This window comes from Coffea arabica, chromosome 5c, assembly GCF_036785885.1.
Source record: "Coffea arabica cultivar ET-39 chromosome 5c, Coffea Arabica ET-39 HiFi, whole genome shotgun sequence".
Taxonomy (NCBI): Eukaryota; Viridiplantae; Streptophyta; class Magnoliopsida; order Gentianales; family Rubiaceae; genus Coffea; species Coffea arabica.
Window position 1 is genome coordinate 112,068 of NC_092319.1, and position 17,149 is coordinate 129,216.

General features: G+C 37.5%; 2 protein-coding genes across 3 annotated transcripts; both read left to right on the forward strand.

Moving 5' to 3' along the window:
- The first annotated feature begins 1,952 nt into the window (after positions 1–1,952).
- On the forward strand, positions 1,953–6,359 carry LOC140007561 (transcription factor GTE8-like). 2 transcript variants are annotated; one of them, XM_072050251.1, is made up of 10 exons: positions 1,953–2,642; positions 2,768–2,816; positions 2,916–3,038; positions 3,383–3,453; positions 3,575–3,641; positions 4,686–4,766; positions 4,839–4,954; positions 5,059–5,125; positions 5,231–5,361; positions 5,459–6,359. In XM_072050251.1, exons 1-10 carry the CDS (start codon positions 1,971–1,973, stop codon positions 5,732–5,734), a joined length of 1,653 nt encoding a protein of 550 aa, XP_071906352.1. In that variant the 5' UTR covers positions 1,953–1,970; the 3' UTR covers positions 5,735–6,359. The 2 variants fall into 2 exon arrangements, with proteins under 2 accessions (XP_071906352.1, XP_071906353.1); XM_072050252.1 differs by having other exon boundaries at positions 1,953–2,639.
- A 1,555-nt stretch (positions 6,360–7,914) lies between these two features.
- Positions 7,915–9,088, forward strand: LOC140007562 (TLC domain-containing protein At5g14285-like). Its single transcript, XM_072050253.1, has 2 exons — positions 7,915–8,189; positions 8,272–9,088. Exon 2 carries the CDS (start codon positions 8,283–8,285, stop codon positions 9,033–9,035), a length of 753 nt encoding a protein of 250 aa, XP_071906354.1. The 5' UTR covers positions 7,915–8,189; positions 8,272–8,282; the 3' UTR covers positions 9,036–9,088.
- The last annotated feature ends 8,061 nt before the right edge of the window (positions 9,089–17,149 follow it).

A 17,149-nucleotide genomic window follows, 5' to 3' on the forward strand; every position in this document is an offset into this window, starting at 1 on the left:
AACGAGGAAAACAACAAATTAGACTAAAAAAGAAAAATGCTACAACCAGTTTTTTATTTTTATTTTTTTTCCTTCCTTTGGGTTGGAAAATTGGTGGTGTTTGTATTGCAGTTATATATATATATATATAATTCTTACATGTTTTCTGTGAACACATTTCTCATTCATCTTTTTATTTTATATGTATCAAATCATTGTAGTATATTTTTCTATTTACATCAAATCGCTGTAGGATGTTTTCCATACAAACTCTAAAAAATAGCAATCTTCTATTCGAATGAACTGAATATCTTTTATAAGGAATCAGAGGAATATGCGACGATTTTTTCCAGGAAATTCCCAACGACAAATACACACTATGACTTCCTTTCTATCAAATCGATCATGATCACTGCCTACATTCCAAGAAATTGTGTAGCACCAATAGGAACTAATAAAGAGACCCGCGATTCCGTAGAAAGACATAACGATCCCTTATGGAAAAAAATAATTTGTTGAGACGGAAAAGAAGATGGAGTATCAAATTTCTACGAACGGGAACTTTATGTGCTCATTGAAAATGATTTAGATAGGATAAAGTCAATGAATGGTTTCGATTCACAGCCAAGAATTTCCCCGGCAACTGCAAACTTCCTGATGGAGATGGAAGGTCCTGTTTCCACAAGAAACTTTGAACCATTAGGTATGGCTGCTGCTGCAGTGCAAACGTTGCAGAACATTTTTTTTTTTTTTTTTTTTTTCAGTTGGGGGGTATCCGGGACCACCCGACTAATCCCACCAACCCCGAGGAGAGCGGGCCCCACCGATCCTCAGGAAAATACCCCAGGCAGCCCAAGCTCGGAATCGAAACCAGGACCGACGCCTTAACTAAGGTCGTGAAGTCCGCCCGAGCTGCCCAGAGGGGGCACAAACGTTGCAGAACATGAGGTACGTTTTGTTGATGACAACTGTAGGGTAAACTTTTACATGCTTTCACCTTAAATTCATGCTTGTTATGGATAAGAAAAAAAAAAATTAAATTAAACTTTTCTTGCAGTAAAATCTGAAGTAGTAGTACTACTTTTTTATTACTATAACCACACGAGCACCAGATTAATAGTTACATTACAGGATGTCCCTCCCTCATCTAAAGGAGCAGTCAGCAATCAGCAGCTACACCAAGCGCTGAAACCTCATTTATGCTAGTCAGTTTCGGCGAATTTCAGTTACCAAATGTAATTAATTAGGATGGTCCACCAAATAATTTCCTTCCGTCATTCAAGAAAAGGAAAATGCTATTATCAAAAAAAAAAAAAAAGAAAAGGAAAAAGGATGCAGAAGACGACGAAGAAATGCACATCCAGTGGGCCCATATGGCAGTAGTACTACTGCTACAACTAAGGAGAATGGCGTTGTAGTGTGAAAGTGTGGGCGTTGACTGAGAGGACCTCTTCGTTGGTCAAAGTCGTCGCTGGTGTACTTTAATTTATTCTGAATCTTCCGCACAATTTTTTGGGTTTGGATTCCGTCTCCGCTCTCCTCTCCAGGCGGGGGAATGCCCATTCAATATTTCAATTCCCCCACAGCCCACAGCCCACTTGCTCTGCTGAAACTACACTTGCAAGCAAGCCACCCACCATGACTATAGGTGGCAAATCAATCCATTTAATTAAATTTATTCATATTCATTCATGAATAAATGGGTATGAATATCTTAAATTTTTATATATGGGTATAAATGGGTTACCCAATAATATCCATTTATTAAATGGGTATTATTGGGTAACCCATCAAATCCAATTAACCCATTTAGAATTATTTTCCCCCAAATCACCATTTTTTTTTCAGATTTTTCATTTTGTTATGATGTTAACTACTTTGTAACTTTTGAAAATGACAAACCTCGTAGAGGCTAAGCCAGGGAGTTTGGGGCAGTAGGAACCTATTTCATTTCACTGCGAGCGAGCTGCGAGGTCTTGTTGAAAAAGTTAATGTCCCACGAGTATGCATGGGTCTTTAATACTCCTGTTGATATAGTTAAGTTAAACATTCCGGATTATTTCACTGTCATAAAACAACCAATGGATCTGGGGACAATAAAGAGCAAGCTTGGTTCGGGAGTCTACTCAAGTCCGTTGGACCTTCTTGCAGATGTGAAGCTTACTTTCTCAAATGCAATGACGTACAATCCACCAGGAAATGATGTTCATATTATGGCAGACACCATGCAAAAGTTTTTTGAGGCCAGATGGAAAACTCTTGAGAAGAAACTTCCAGGAAATAGTTCACAATCAGTACCTCATAAATCTGAACTTCAAGAGGAGGCTGAAGTAGTTAAGCCAACTGCCCCATCGAAGAAGAGGAAACTCAGTCCATTGCTGCATTCAGTAGTGCAACAACCTGTGAAACCAAGAATGACCGATGAAGAGAAGTGCAATTTAAGCAGAGAATTGGAGAGTTTGCTTGGAGATCTACCCGACAATATTGTTGACTTTTTGAGGGAGCAAATTTCTAATGCAGGGGAATCTGGAGAAGATGAGATTGAGATTGATATTTATGATCTGAGTGAGGATGTTTTGTTCACATTAAGAAAGCTTTTGGATGAATATTTGAAAGAGAAACAAAAGAATGATGCAAAAGCTGAACCTTGTGAGATAGAGGTAGTAGTTGTCATTCTACGCTCTAGTATTTTCTTGGGGTCAAAGAAATAAAAGTTACATGTGCCTTGTTATATGATTGCAATGCCTTTGCCTTTATGATGACTGTGTTGTTCCATTCTCTGTTTCAGCTGCCTAATGAATCAGGGCTCAGTAGTTCATCCATGCAAGTCGACAAAGGTGGTTATTCCCTCTAGTCTTATCGTGCCTTAGTAAATGACACTGGCTGCTTAGTGTTTATAAACCTTGTAATGTATTATTGTTATTTTGGTTCATTAGGAAATGATCTTGTTGATGAGGAAGTTGATATTGGAGGGAATGAGCCCCCTGTCTCAAGCTACCCTGCAGTTGAGATTGAGAGAGATGGCGGTCTGAGGAGTAACAGGTCCAATTGTAAATCAGGTTTGTTGCCCCTTTGTCATGGAATTCTTGTGCTGTTACCATGCAAATTTGTGATTTGAAGTCTAAATATGTTAGTTGTAACTGTTATTGACTTAGTTACCTCATCAAATCGTTGGTTATAGCCTTTGATATCCAAAGTATGGTGTGGTTTGTTCTATCTGTGGATTGTAATTCATTTTTGTATACCTGTCTCTTTTCTGTCTATTTTGCTTCTACTTCACATGTTTCAACCTAAACAATACCCCTGCTGTTTGTCTTTTTTTAATACTGAAAGTCGGGGTTATCCTAAAACACTAAATCCTAGGCCTGGTTTTAGTATTTGAATACATGCGGATTTCCTGCAGATTTGGGTTCTACTGACCATTCTGATGGTGAAGCAGAGATTAAAGCTTACACTGCAACAAAGCCAACCTTGGTATGTGTAACTGATTGGCAATTTTTTGAATGGACACACAAAACCTATAGTTGTGGTTATCTCCTTGTTTTGGAGTGAAATGTAATTCTTGTCTTATGGTTTTCTTACTACGTGATTACAGGATGAAAGTGATTCTCCAAGAGTTTTACAGGAGAAGGAGGGTGGAGAGGATTTGACTGAGGGAAATCGTGAGTTCTTAAATCAATTGCTTTGATCCGTTTTCTTTTGGGTGTCTGTGACTTCTGTTTATTATGTATATAAGTTTGGTGACAGGCAAAAACTCTATGCCTGTCTTTTCGAGAGTTAAATGAGCTGCTGTGAGTCTTGTTATTGAATCATATGTTTCTTTGGACTGTCTTGAAGTTATTCTTAACTAAGGACTAAATAATATTTCCATCTTAGAACTAGCGAATTGATATACAGCTGGTTATTCAAGAACAAATTGGTCTCTGTGTTTGATGTTACGTAATGTGGTTTCCTTGACTTTGGATATGATTTTTTATAATTATTTTTGGCAAAATGAAAATATGGTTCTGTTTGCTGAGACCTATAACCAAAGAGTTTTCTTCTCCCATATGAAATTATTATCAATCCATTTGCCTCGATGGTATGGAGTAAATCAGTAGTTGAAAATCATTTCAGATTTTTTTAGGTAATATTACTTTTTGTTGTAAATGGAAAATTCTTCTCCAAACTGATAAAATTAAGGAAGAAAGTGTTCCATGCTGTACTTTTCTTTTGGACGATTATCTATTGAATGGGAAAATAGTTTTCAGGATCGGCTAGTGTTTTATACATTTGGCTCTGTAATACAGAGTTATCCACACCTTGTGCCATAAATAATTATTTCAGGGGATGTTCTGGCTTTTGTGCTGGTTTCTACTGATTAAGTTTGTTCGTCTTTAGCTGATATAATCTTGACGTATGATATTACTTTGAATCCACCTAGTTGACATGACTTAAGTATTAGTTTGCGTTTGGCTTTGTCTTTTCTATTTCATTTAGTTGATTGGAGTGTATGGCTCTGGCATACTCATGATGTATGATATTACGTTGGATCCACTCAATTGACACGGCTTCAGTAATAGTGTGTATTTGGCTTCCACTTTTCTATTTCATTTAAGTGGCAAAAATATCTCTGGCAGTCAAGTAAACTGTTTATGCGTTTCAAATGACTTTTCTTCCAAAAAGGAATTCACAACCTGCTGACTACTTTTGCATGCATGGTTCAGAATCTGTTAGTGGGCTTGATCAGCTTGAACAGAGTTCTCAAGAGAAGCCTAATTCAGATGAGTCAGATAGCCGCCAAGATGGTAAGAGAGAGTAATAAGGAAATTGTTTACAATTAATATTGTTGTCTTATCCATTACTATTTAAAATCTTAGGGGAGAGTGCTCCAGCTAGAAGGCCAGTCTCCCCAGAGAAGCTCTACAGGGCTGCTCTCCTGAAGAACCGTTTTGCTGATACCATCTTGAAAGCCCGAGAAAAAACTCTTGGCCAGGTTGGTTAATTTTTATGGATTGACTTGTATTAGCCCAATTGATTGTAAAAGGTCGTGTGAAATTTGATTTTTTTTTTCCTTTTTAATTTTTTGGGCGAGATTAGGGCGAAAAGGGAAATCCTGAGAAATTGCGCCGTGAAAGGGAGGAACTTGAGCTGCAGAAGAAGAGAGGTTGCAATCTATTGAACATTTGTGTTGTGTACTCATGCTAGTGTATGAAGTCAATACAAATGAATTTTGAAATGAACACTTCATTAATTTGCTGCCTTATAATAGAGAAAGCTAGATTGCAAGCAGAAGCTAAAGCTGCTGAAGATGCTCGAAGACAAGCAGAAGAAGAAGCTGCAGCTGAAGCCAGAAAGAAAAGGGAACTTGAGAGAGAAGCTGCCCGTCAGGCACTGTTGCAGGTACTAAAGTTGAAGAATATGTTGTGAAAGGATGCAAATCTTCTGCTGCTTGTTTGTTTTACTTGAGTCTTTTGAATAACTCTTGACTCTGGCACAGATGGAGAAAACTGTTGAAATAAATGAGAATTCCCGGTTCCTCGAAGATTTGGAAATGCTCAGATCTGGTCCACTTGAGCAGTTACCTAGTTCCGTGGATGAGACTAGCCCAGATCACTTGCAGGAAGGGTTTGGTAGTTGTTTTAAGTTTGGAGGTAATAATCCCTTGGAACAACTTGGCTTGTACATGAAAGTGGATGAAGAGGATGAGGAAGGGGAGCCACCTAATGCTCTGGGTAGCGTTAATGATGATGTAGAGGAAGGAGAAATTGATTAAGTTTTACAGCTTTTCTTTATGTCATCAAGAAGGTTAGACACACAGTCATTCGACGATCCAACCCAATCAAGTTATCTTAATGGGAAGAAAAGGTATGACAGTAACAAGCTTGCTTGTTTCATCCAGCAAGAAAAGGTACGCCTAGTCGGTTATCTGCGTTAAACATATTAACTGGCGTGCAGAATTTCCCATGAGCTTTTAGACAGCATTGTAGAGTGGGACCGAAGTCTCACTCTTGTCATGTCAAATATCGACCCTTGTTCTTTTTGCCCTTGGTTTTGGCTTTAAACAAGGTTGGAGGGATAGTACTTGCTGGGCTTTGCATGAAGTAGACTGCAGCACTCTTCCACGAACGAACTGTTTTGTCCTCGATGTACCCCACTTTGGATGTGTTACTAGGTTGATGGCTTGGATCCAGGAATGATTTAATCTATTCTTATTACGTGTTTTTATGGGGGGATTGGCTCCTCTGGTATTGGAGCAGTCGTTTAAGATTTGTGTCGTGGCTGAGGTGGGTTTCTGTCTCGAATGTACGCCATCTTTCGACACTGACGTCGCAGGAGACCATTTCATAATTTTTACGACGGATTGCGTAATTGGAGAAACTATTCATATTGGACTATTAGATTCACAGCCTTATAACGTGGTGTGCTGCTGGCTAATGAGTTATCATGGAGAAGTCAGTTAACAAGCAATTCACGCTTCCCAGCTCCCACGTTTCTTAAAGACTTTTGGGTAAAGGATGAGAGCATTCAAACTTGAAAGATGGCACAGTTTTTCGCGTGGCGCTGCAGCGTCCTCTTTAACCTTAAACGTGAAGGAGAGGGAAAAGCAAAGAAATACTACTTAATTGACATATAGCATGCTAGCACGTGGCCCAAAAGAAAAAATAATATGTTTGATGCACCGTAAACGTGAAGAAGAGAGAAAAGCAAAGAAATACTTCATTGCGGAAAAATGTTTGTCCCTGCGGTTAGAGATGCTCTTTTCCGAAAGGAAAATTGTTCAAAACCTCCTCCTTTACATTTGGTAAAGAAATTTTTTCATCATTCATATATAAAATGGTAATTTTACTTTTCTTATAAAATTAAGTTGATAAAATTTGATTCCAACTTAAGTTTTTGACTATTTTTTGCTTGAATCCATCACATAATTTATACGTGGTTATTTTTTGGGGTAAAAAAGGTTAAATCTGATTTATTTACCGAATTCATATTCATTTTTATTCTTAAAAATGGAGTATGGCCCAAATCATTGTCATTTTTTCCTAAAAAAGTAGGATTCGGTCCAATCCATATTCATTATTGTCACTAAAAAAAAGTGAGACATGATTTTTTTTATACATAAATAACGATTGCATAAATGTGAGACATGATTTTTTTTTATACATAAATAATGATTGTATATGGGTTACGTGGGGATTTTAGACTAAAAAGTGATTGAAAATTTAGGTTGTGATCAAAATTTTCTAACTTGAATTTATAACGAACGTAAAGTTAACATTTTAGTAAAGAACGAAAAAATTCATTAGATAAAATACGATGGGTGTTTTAGACTAATTTCCCGTTTTAAAAATACTAACATGTGTGGATTTTCGACATGTCAATACGACAAATTATCATTAAATAAGTGTTTGCATTTATGAATTTTTCTATATTTGCGATACATTTTCAAGCACTTTTTGAAGAAATGAATACTTAGATGGTTTATTAATAAGTGACCGGCGACTTCTTTCCACACATTCTTTTGTGCTTGGCTAACTTAACGCCTTTATTACGTCCTAATATTAGGTTATAGTGGTTGTTTAATGGAAAAATCAACGACAGGAGAGGAACTAGGCTGTTTAGGCAAAAGTGGAAATGAAAGGAAGAAATCTAAGTACTCATATGTAGACATTCTTTCTCAAATTGCTTGTTTGGACTGTCATTATTCTCCAAAAAATTTTTATATTTTCCGAGAGTTCATTTTCTAATCACGTTTCTAGCTCACATACATTAAATTTATTATAATGTATTTTTTCTCACAAAAATTTCAAAAAATAGCGATCCAAACAAGTTTTTTTTATCGAAGATTGGTTCTTTTCTTCCTTTTCTTTCCACGTTTAGAGAAAAAAATTTTCCATCTCCGATTTCTACACTGTTCTTCTTTTCTTTCTTTTACTTCCAATAAAAAGCTCACCCAAACAGAAAAAAGAAAAAAAAAGATTCTTGAAAGTCTCAAGATTCTCGAAAAGTGCAATCTATTTAAGTTTGGAGAGGCAACCACCTTTTACTTTTTAGCATCAACATCAAACCAACCTATACCAAACATTTCCAGCCTCTTCCCCCGGAACCATATATATATGGGCTTGCATTAATTATATATAAATGTAGCATTTCTTCTTACCGTTCCTGCTAGTACTAAACCTTTCTGGCAATCTCCGCCAATCTTACTCGTAGGTTGAATCGCAGAAATAGTAAGTACTACATAGGATTTGTTTATAGCCTTTTCTTTTATTTATTTTTTAAAATTTTCGTTGATTAATTAGATTGGATCAGGTTTCGATCGTATGGAAACCCTCTCTACTAGTGCGCTGCCGATGCCAAATCTTCCTGTGTTCTTCGCCGTGTATCTGCTGCTTTACTTGATTGCTTACTTCGTCATCTTCCGCAACTGGTCCAGGAATCTCCGGCCGGAAGCGTCGAGCTGCGTAATTTCACTGGCCCACGGCACTCCCGCCGTGTTTTTAGCCAGTCGCGCCATCCTGATCGATCCGAACCGCAATTTCCATTCCCAGAATACCCCTTTCCAGAATCTAGTGCTCGATTACAGCATTGCCTATTTCTTGATGGACCTGTGCCATTACTTGATTTTCTACCCAAGAGATGTGCTTTTCATCGGCCACCATCTGGCCACTTTATTCGTTTTCGTCACGTGTCGGTACTGCGTGTACCACGGGGCATATGCGATACTGGTGCTGTTGATTCTGGCAGAAATTACCAGCTTCTGCCAGAATGCTTGGACGCTGGCCGGTGCCCGCAGATCGGACTCGGAATTTGCCGCCAGACTGTACGACTCTCTGTCGCCTCCTTTTTATGCTTTGTACACCGCAGCTAGGGCTTTTGCGGGGCCGGTTTTTGTATACCAAATGCTTGCTTTTTATTTGGGTGGGATGGCGGATAATGTGATTCCCAGATGGCTCTGGGTTTCCTGGATATTTGTTGTTGTTACGGCAATTTCTGTCAGTATATTGTGGATTTCGAATCTTTGGCTTCAGTTGTACAAAGAAATAACTGCAAGGCATGCCGAGAAAATTAGATAAAGCCTGCAGCTTTTTTTAATTTTTTCCCCACCCCCTCCCCTAATTATGGAAAATTCAGCTGCTCTACTGAAAACTCTGCACTGCAGTATATTAGCTTCTTCATAACTGTTTGCTGCAAGATGAAAATGAGTTTTGCATTTAAGTTATTGGTAGCAGTTGGACTCAGATTTACATTTCTGCGGTTATCAAATTATTGAATCTGCAGTTGGGCCCGCCCCGCTTAATAGAAATAATTTCCTTCCTTGTTAAATTATGTTAGTATTAACATTAACTTAAAAAAAAAAAGTTATTTTGCCTTGTAGGAATATGCTGATTTGAACTGGGGTATATAATATATATTATATACCCCTAACAGACAATACGCCCAAGTGTAGTAATTTGGTGCAACGGGATGAACTGGGTTTTTAGTCTTTTCAGCAGCTGGGTGGAGGACAGCGTCCTCAAATTTTGTGCTGGTAGTGCTTTCTTGGTCTTGCATTACACGAGATGTGTGTATTTATCTTAATGCAGGTTTTGTTTTAAAAAAGTTGTAGTACTGTGACTCACTCAAGTATTCAACAGTGATTGTTGTTGGTGTTTTGCTGTGTAAGTAAGGTGGGTAGCTGCTTTTCAACTGATCGGAAGTCAAGTTTATTCGTAGCCTTGCTTTGCGATATCGTGGACGACTGAAAGCCCTGACGCAAACGTCAGGTCAGACGAGCTCCTTGAGATAAATGAATGGACTTTGATCTTTGCCCAGTTAAAGAAATATCTTGGGAAAAAAAAAAAATCAGGAGAAGGCAGGCGGCAGGTGAGGAGATGGAAGGATATCTGACGCGTTAAAACTGTATGGCCCTCTGCTTGTGGGTTGGGGCCTTGGGGGGAATTAATAAGTGAATGTGATTTCTTTTGGTCCCTTGGCCTCCTCAGCGGTTGAAGCCATAAATATCCCCAGGTCCGTGACGGCTAGAATCCGCAGAAGCAGCTGATTATTTCACCCAGTACGGAACATGGCTCCTAGACCTAGTACAAGGAGGAGCCAGAATACCATCATTTTTTGGTGTGATTTACCCTTGGCTCCCCGTGGTAGCTCGGCTGGGACTGGACGTCTATAGTTACAATAAGGTCTCAGGTTCGATCTCATGTGCTAACGTTGCTGGGTATCTTTGGGGCGAAATTATGTCCAATCTGGGGATTAGTTTGGGGTGATTCCGAAATGCCTCTCCAGACAAAAAGAAAGAAAGTGATTTACCCTTACTATTATTTTTGGTGCATCAGATTGGAGGAACAGAAGAAACGGATTCTTGTTCTTGTTCATGGATAGGGGACAAAATAAAATATTGCTTTTTTTAAAAATAACATAAATGGGCTGTGAATGTGTGAGCGTGCAGGTAGTGGCGCTGGTCTCTGACCCAATGGGATTTAAGCCCATCATGTGATCGCTCATTTCAAAAGTATTTTGTACCGTTAAATTCGTATCAATTTTAGGGGGGGCGAACCGACCCGAGGCTTGAATTTTGACGACGTACAAGTAAAAGACAATTCCTTGAAATTTGATTGTCAAGGTTACTCCGAATGGGATCCAGCAGAAGCCCTGTCACCAGGTTTTTTTTTTTTTTTTTTGACGAAAGTTAGATTAACAAATCTAATCCCAGAAGAAACCTCAAAAGCCGGCAACTTTTGAGATCCTCCCAGAGACTTATAAACCCAACCCCAAACCCCCCAAAAATCGATGTGGGCTGGCAACCCCACAAAGGACTTATAAACCCAACCCCAAACCCCCAAAAAATTGATGTGGGATGGCAACCCCACAAGGTACCCAGTCACCAGGTGACATTTGAAAAATATTATTGTGCCTCCAACGGCAGGCAGATAAAAAGTACCCGATAAAAATCAAGATTTGACACTTTGGGTTCATTCAACACGTGGGAATCCCCATCAAATGCTGCAAGCGGTTTCGATTCCGCAGTTTGCATACCAAGCTGCGGTCCGGTCCGGTCCGGTATCCATGAAATATATTAAATCAGCAGCATGAGGAGAGAGGAGACCCATCAGTCCTTGCTCCTCAATGTCATTGCTTGCCACTTTGACTCTCAGTCATTGAGTGCATATATTGTAAACCGCTCATAGTACTACCTAATAAACATCAGGTTTGCTTACAAAATAATAATACATAAATAAACATCAGGTTACGTACTTTGACCAATTCAAAAGCACATACAAATTAGATGATCAAATCAACGAGGAAAACAACAAATTAGACTAAAAAAGAAAAATGCTACAACCAGTTTTTTATTTTTATTTTTTTTCCTTCCTTTGGGTTGGAAAATTGGTGGTGTTTGTATTGCAGTTATATATATATATATATAATTCTTACATGTTTTCTGTGAACACATTTCTCATTCATCTTTTTATTTTATATGTATCAAATCATTGTAGTATATTTTTCTATTTACATCAAATCGCTGTAGGATGTTTTCCATACAAACTCTAAAAAATAGCAATCTTCTATTCGAATGAACTGAATATCTTTTATAAGGAATCAGAGGAATATGCGACGATTTTTTCCAGGAAATTCCCAACGACAAATACACACTATGACTTCCTTTCTATCAAATCGATCATGATCACTGCCTACATTCCAAGAAATTGTGTAGCACCAATAGGAACTAATAAAGAGACCCGCGATTCCGTAGAAAGACATAACGATCCCTTATGGAAAAAAATAATTTGTTGAGACGGAAAAGAAGATGGAGTATCAAATTTCTACGAACGGGAACTTTATGTGCTCATTGAAAATGATTTAGATAGGATAAAGTCAATGAATGGTTTCGATTCACAGCCAAGAATTTCCCCGGCAACTGCAAACTTCCTGATGGAGATGGAAGGTCCTGTTTCCACAAGAAACTTTGAACCATTAGGTATGGCTGCTGCTGCAGTGCAAACGTTGCAGAACATTTTTTTTTTTTTTTTTTTTTTCAGTTGGGGGGTATCCGGGACCACCCGACTAATCCCACCAACCCCGAGGAGAGCGGGCCCCACCGATCCTCAGGAAAATACCCCAGGCAGCCCAAGCTCGGAATCGAAACCAGGACCGACGCCTTAACTAAGGTCGTGAAGTCCGCCCGAGCTGCCCAGAGGGGGCACAAACGTTGCAGAACATGAGGTACGTTTTGTTGATGACAACTGTAGGGTAAACTTTTACATGCTTTCACCTTAAATTCATGCTTGTTATGGATAAGAAAAAAAAAAATTAAATTAAACTTTTCTTGCAGTAAAATCTGAAGTAGTAGTACTACTTTTTTATTACTATAACCACACGAGCACCAGATTAATAGTTACATTACAGGATGTCCCTCCCTCATCTAAAGGAGCAGTCAGCAATCAGCAGCTACACCAAGCGCTGAAACCTCATTTATGCTAGTCAGTTTCGGCGAATTTCAGTTACCAAATGTAATTAATTAGGATGGTCCACCAAATAATTTCCTTCCGTCATTCAAGAAAAGGAAAATGCTATTATCAAAAAAAAAAAAAAAGAAAAGGAAAAAGGATGCAGAAGACGACGAAGAAATGCACATCCAGTGGGCCCATATGGCAGTAGTACTACTGCTACAACTAAGGAGAATGGCGTTGTAGTGTGAAAGTGTGGGCGTTGACTGAGAGGACCTCTTCGTTGGTCAAAGTCGTCGCTGGTGTACTTTAATTTATTCTGAATCTTCCGCACAATTTTTTGGGTTTGGATTCCGTCTCCGCTCTCCTCTCCAGGCGGGGGAATGCCCATTCAATATTTCAATTCCCCCACAGCCCACAGCCCACTTGCTCTGCTGAAACTACACTTGCAAGCAAGCCACCCACCATGACTATAGGTGGCAAATCAATCCATTTAATTAAATTTATTCATATTCATTCATGAATAAATGGGTATGAATATCTTAAATTTTTATATATGGGTATAAATGGGTTACCCAATAATATCCATTTATTAAATGGGTATTATTGGGTAACCCATCAAATCCAATTAACCCATTTAGAATTATTTTCCCCCAAATCACCATTTTTTTTTCAGATTTTTCATTTTGTTATGATGTTAACTACTTTGTAACTTTTGAAAATGACAAACCTCGTAGAGGCTAAGCCAGGGAGTTTGGGGCAGTAGGAACCTATTTCATTTCACTGCGAGCGAGCGAGTGAATACGTTGATTCTATGTAAACCTTGGGTTGGGGCGGGGGGCCAAGAGTAACATGGCTTTCATGTGCAATAGGGGGCGCTGGGTCAGTCTCCAACGCGAAAATGCTAAATAGAGCCGCGGTTGATGATCAATTCATGGATACGGATCACCGCATTTTTTGTTGTCAATGCGTCATGGTCCATGACGCATCGACAACTTTGGACTTTTGGCTTTCTGCAGTTCTGGGGAAGCGACAGGCTGCCAATGACTGCTGGACCGCTAGGGATAGCGAGCTATTTAAGTAAATTTATCTGTTCATATCATTAATATATATATATTTTTTTTTTATTTTAGATACATTAATTATAAAATGTAACTAGTGACCAGCAAAGTTATTTTTTATCCGTGAAAGTTGACCTTTCCTATATAAAGTTGACCTTTCCTTCGCTTATGATACACATAATTTCAAAGGCAGAAATGAGAAATCAATCTTTCAAGTTCCACATGTCCAAGATGGATCCACAAATTCGGCCCCGGGCGGCGGGCTAGGAGGATGCTTAGTGGCGGCACTGTCTTTTTTTTTTTTTTTTTTTTTGTCGACACAGGGGTGTCCAGATCAATTCTTACGGGACCCCACTAATCTCCTTGCTACTCGGGCCCGACGCCTCAACCCGGCCCGAACACGTTAAGTGCGCGGAGGAATCCAGCGGAGCGGAGACTCAAACTTGTGATCTCAAGATTCACTGGTGAGAGACGCTGCCGCTGGACCATTCACGCGGGAGCTAGTGGCGGCACTGTCTGAAATTAGTAATTTGATGTTTCAAAAAGTTAAAATATTCGTCCAATCAAATTCAAATGCCGCCAACCAACTTGATCCATGTCCCCACTTCACTTTGCAATAACAAGCACAGACACATTTGAGAGAGATTGGTATTTTATAATTATCTCAACAGAAAATGCAATCCCGACGTGCCTCAATTAACTATACAACGAGTTTTTCAAGTCGGCCTTTTCAAAATCGGCCACAAATTCAAAAGTCAGTAGTGTATTGAGGAAAGGGAAAAATAATTCTCTTCGCTTATCGAACCAGAATAAATAAGCAATAGAAATGTGCCAGTAGTAGTAGTATTCCTTCCGTTTCCTGCCGACCTCAGAATTATACACATGCGTCTTTAGTTTTCATCTACAAAACCAAAAGGTCTCAATGAATTCTCAATCAAGCAAAAGATCCGCACCCCCCCCCCCCTTTGTACAGTACAGTGTGCGCTGCCCCAATTACGGAGAAAGGCATGGTGTGCCTGTCGTAACAAACTTTGTGCTTAAACCACTCACAGTTTTTTTTTTTTTTTTTTTTTGGAGTAATTACGAATGCTTGGCGACTTTGTCAAGGGAAATAATGACGCTTATGTGATCAAGCATATCGATTTCATCCAAATTTAAAATATTTAATTTGGATGTCACATAATTGACTAGGTAGCAAGATAACATCCAGTGACGTCTAGTTGCTCTCTCTCTCTCTCTATATATATATGCGTGTGTCCGTATACATACATATATATATATATATATGTTTTCACAAACATTTTCTCTCTTTATTGTAATTTTCGTATTCACAAATGTTTTTCACACAAAAATCGAAAGACTTTTATTCGTGAAATAGAACAACAAAAACATGTTCGATAAACTTTTCCTCATTATATATATATATATATATATATATTTTTAGAGTAAATATTATATGCACTGATATTATATATACTATCACGATTAGATGCATGATACATATACAAAATTTGAGTTTCATATTCAAATTCGAATTATATATCATGCATTCAATGGTGAAAATGTACATACTGTTAGTGTATGGAAGATTAATTCATTTTTTAAATAATATTGTTATCTTACTAGAAATAGAAAATCAATTAAAAAAATAAAAGAATTATAAAGCACCACCCTCTCACTGTGTTACATAGATCTGCAAATTTTCATTAGAACCCAACATGAAATACCCAAAACTGAGATTCAAAGAAAATAGATTGGTTGTTAAATATATAATTACATAGTATGGCGTTGGATTTTTGTTAAATTTTTTATAATGTAGTTCGGATCGACTCAAATATTTTAATATCTCCCATTAATAATTAATCCTTATTTGTTCACCCATTCTATGGAAATAATGGAACATAATACAAATGAAAAAGGTGATTCTAATCTCATATACAAACTACCTACACACAAAACCAAAGAGATCCAGATTAGGCTGTTCTTTTTTCATTTCAATCTATACACACATTTTTCACCCAAATCAAGATTCTGCGAACGTTGAGGATAGCACCTCAATCTTTTGTACCAATGTAAGAGGGACTGTAAATCATAACTGGAACACTTAGGCCAATAACAAGAACCATTAAATTTTGTTGAATCGCCTAGCTACAACTGTTTTTTTTCGTGCTTTAATTAGTTTATGACGTGCATAAGTCAGTACTTGTTAGTTAATTTGCAGATAATCTCCCAGGAAGTTACTCATTCATCGCCTCAAATGCATTTTTCCTATAATTTGCAACAAAATACGTTGAAGTCGGTGTGTTTGACTAGGAGATTATTTGGGATAATCTTTTAAGAAATACTGTAATACTTTTTTTTATATATAATGTATGTGAAATAAACAGGTAATTAAAAAAATATGTTGATGATGCAAACAGGTCAATATTTGTAAATAAGGTGTAAATAATGTGCAATCCAAATAAATATATCTTTCACTATAATTACACGATTAAAAAAGATTTTCTCAATTCATTTCCCCCCCTTCATTGTCTCCCACCAGTAAAGGGCGTCCATTCATGGCTTCCACTGATAGACACACATTAGACCCGAAGGTCTAAATTTTCGGTGGATGTTTGATTTTCCACGAGTACCGGATAAATTTTCGGTAGATATTTAATTTTTCCATAGGTTAAATATAATGATTGGATTGCTTTGATGTTAATTTTCCTTTAAACCTAAAAATTGTCATTTTTACGTATTTTATTATACTCAGGCATAAACATAGGCAAATCAAAAGAATTAAAAAAAAATATGCTTCCTCCGTTTCACTTTGATATTTTTATTTTTATTTTTTATTCTTCCCAAATATAATCCACTTACCAATTGAACAATATTGTTAAATTTTAACTTATATAAAATACCCTTATTTAATGTAAGTTGTTATCAGTTATATAACCTACCTTATTCATTAATTGCTTTGATTCATTACCTTGAATAGTGCAACTTAATTTCCATCAATTTTGTTGTTGTTATTAGTGTAAAGATATAATGATTAGTTATATTACTAATATTAATGTAAGAGTATTTCAGAAAAATAGTATGCTAGATTTACTCTTCCAATAAAATTAACTAAATTTTCTTAAACAGCGTGGGAAAAAAAAATCAAGACTATCAAAGTGGGATGGAAGGAATATTTACATAAGTTATTGGGCTCAGGATGAAATAAATAATTAAAATGTTCCTCACAATTTACCGGGTCACTTTTTTACCGGGTCTTTTTTCCCCCTTTTTATAAAACTAATTATAGTATATAATAAATGGATGTTGATCCATCGTTTTCTTTCACTGTAACACTACAATTTTGTGTATATGGTAGATATCGTATCCAAGATGATGTGTTGCAACTTTGCTCCAAATGATTCTAAAACTAGTAAGTATACCACCAACTAAATGCGTGTTTGATTCATGAACTGGCGAAATATTGTTCACTATCATTGTGCTAAAATTGATATTGATTCAAAAAATTAGTAAAACTGCAAAATTTGGCCAGCAGGATAGGGATCTCCAATTAACACAGTACTATAAAAAGATCCAAGCTTGTTAATTATGGTTTACAGGTAGATAACACACGCTAATTACCCAAAAAAACGTGGGACGGCAACGTGAGCTGCCGGCCAATTGTGAGTATGTATGGTTCCAGGA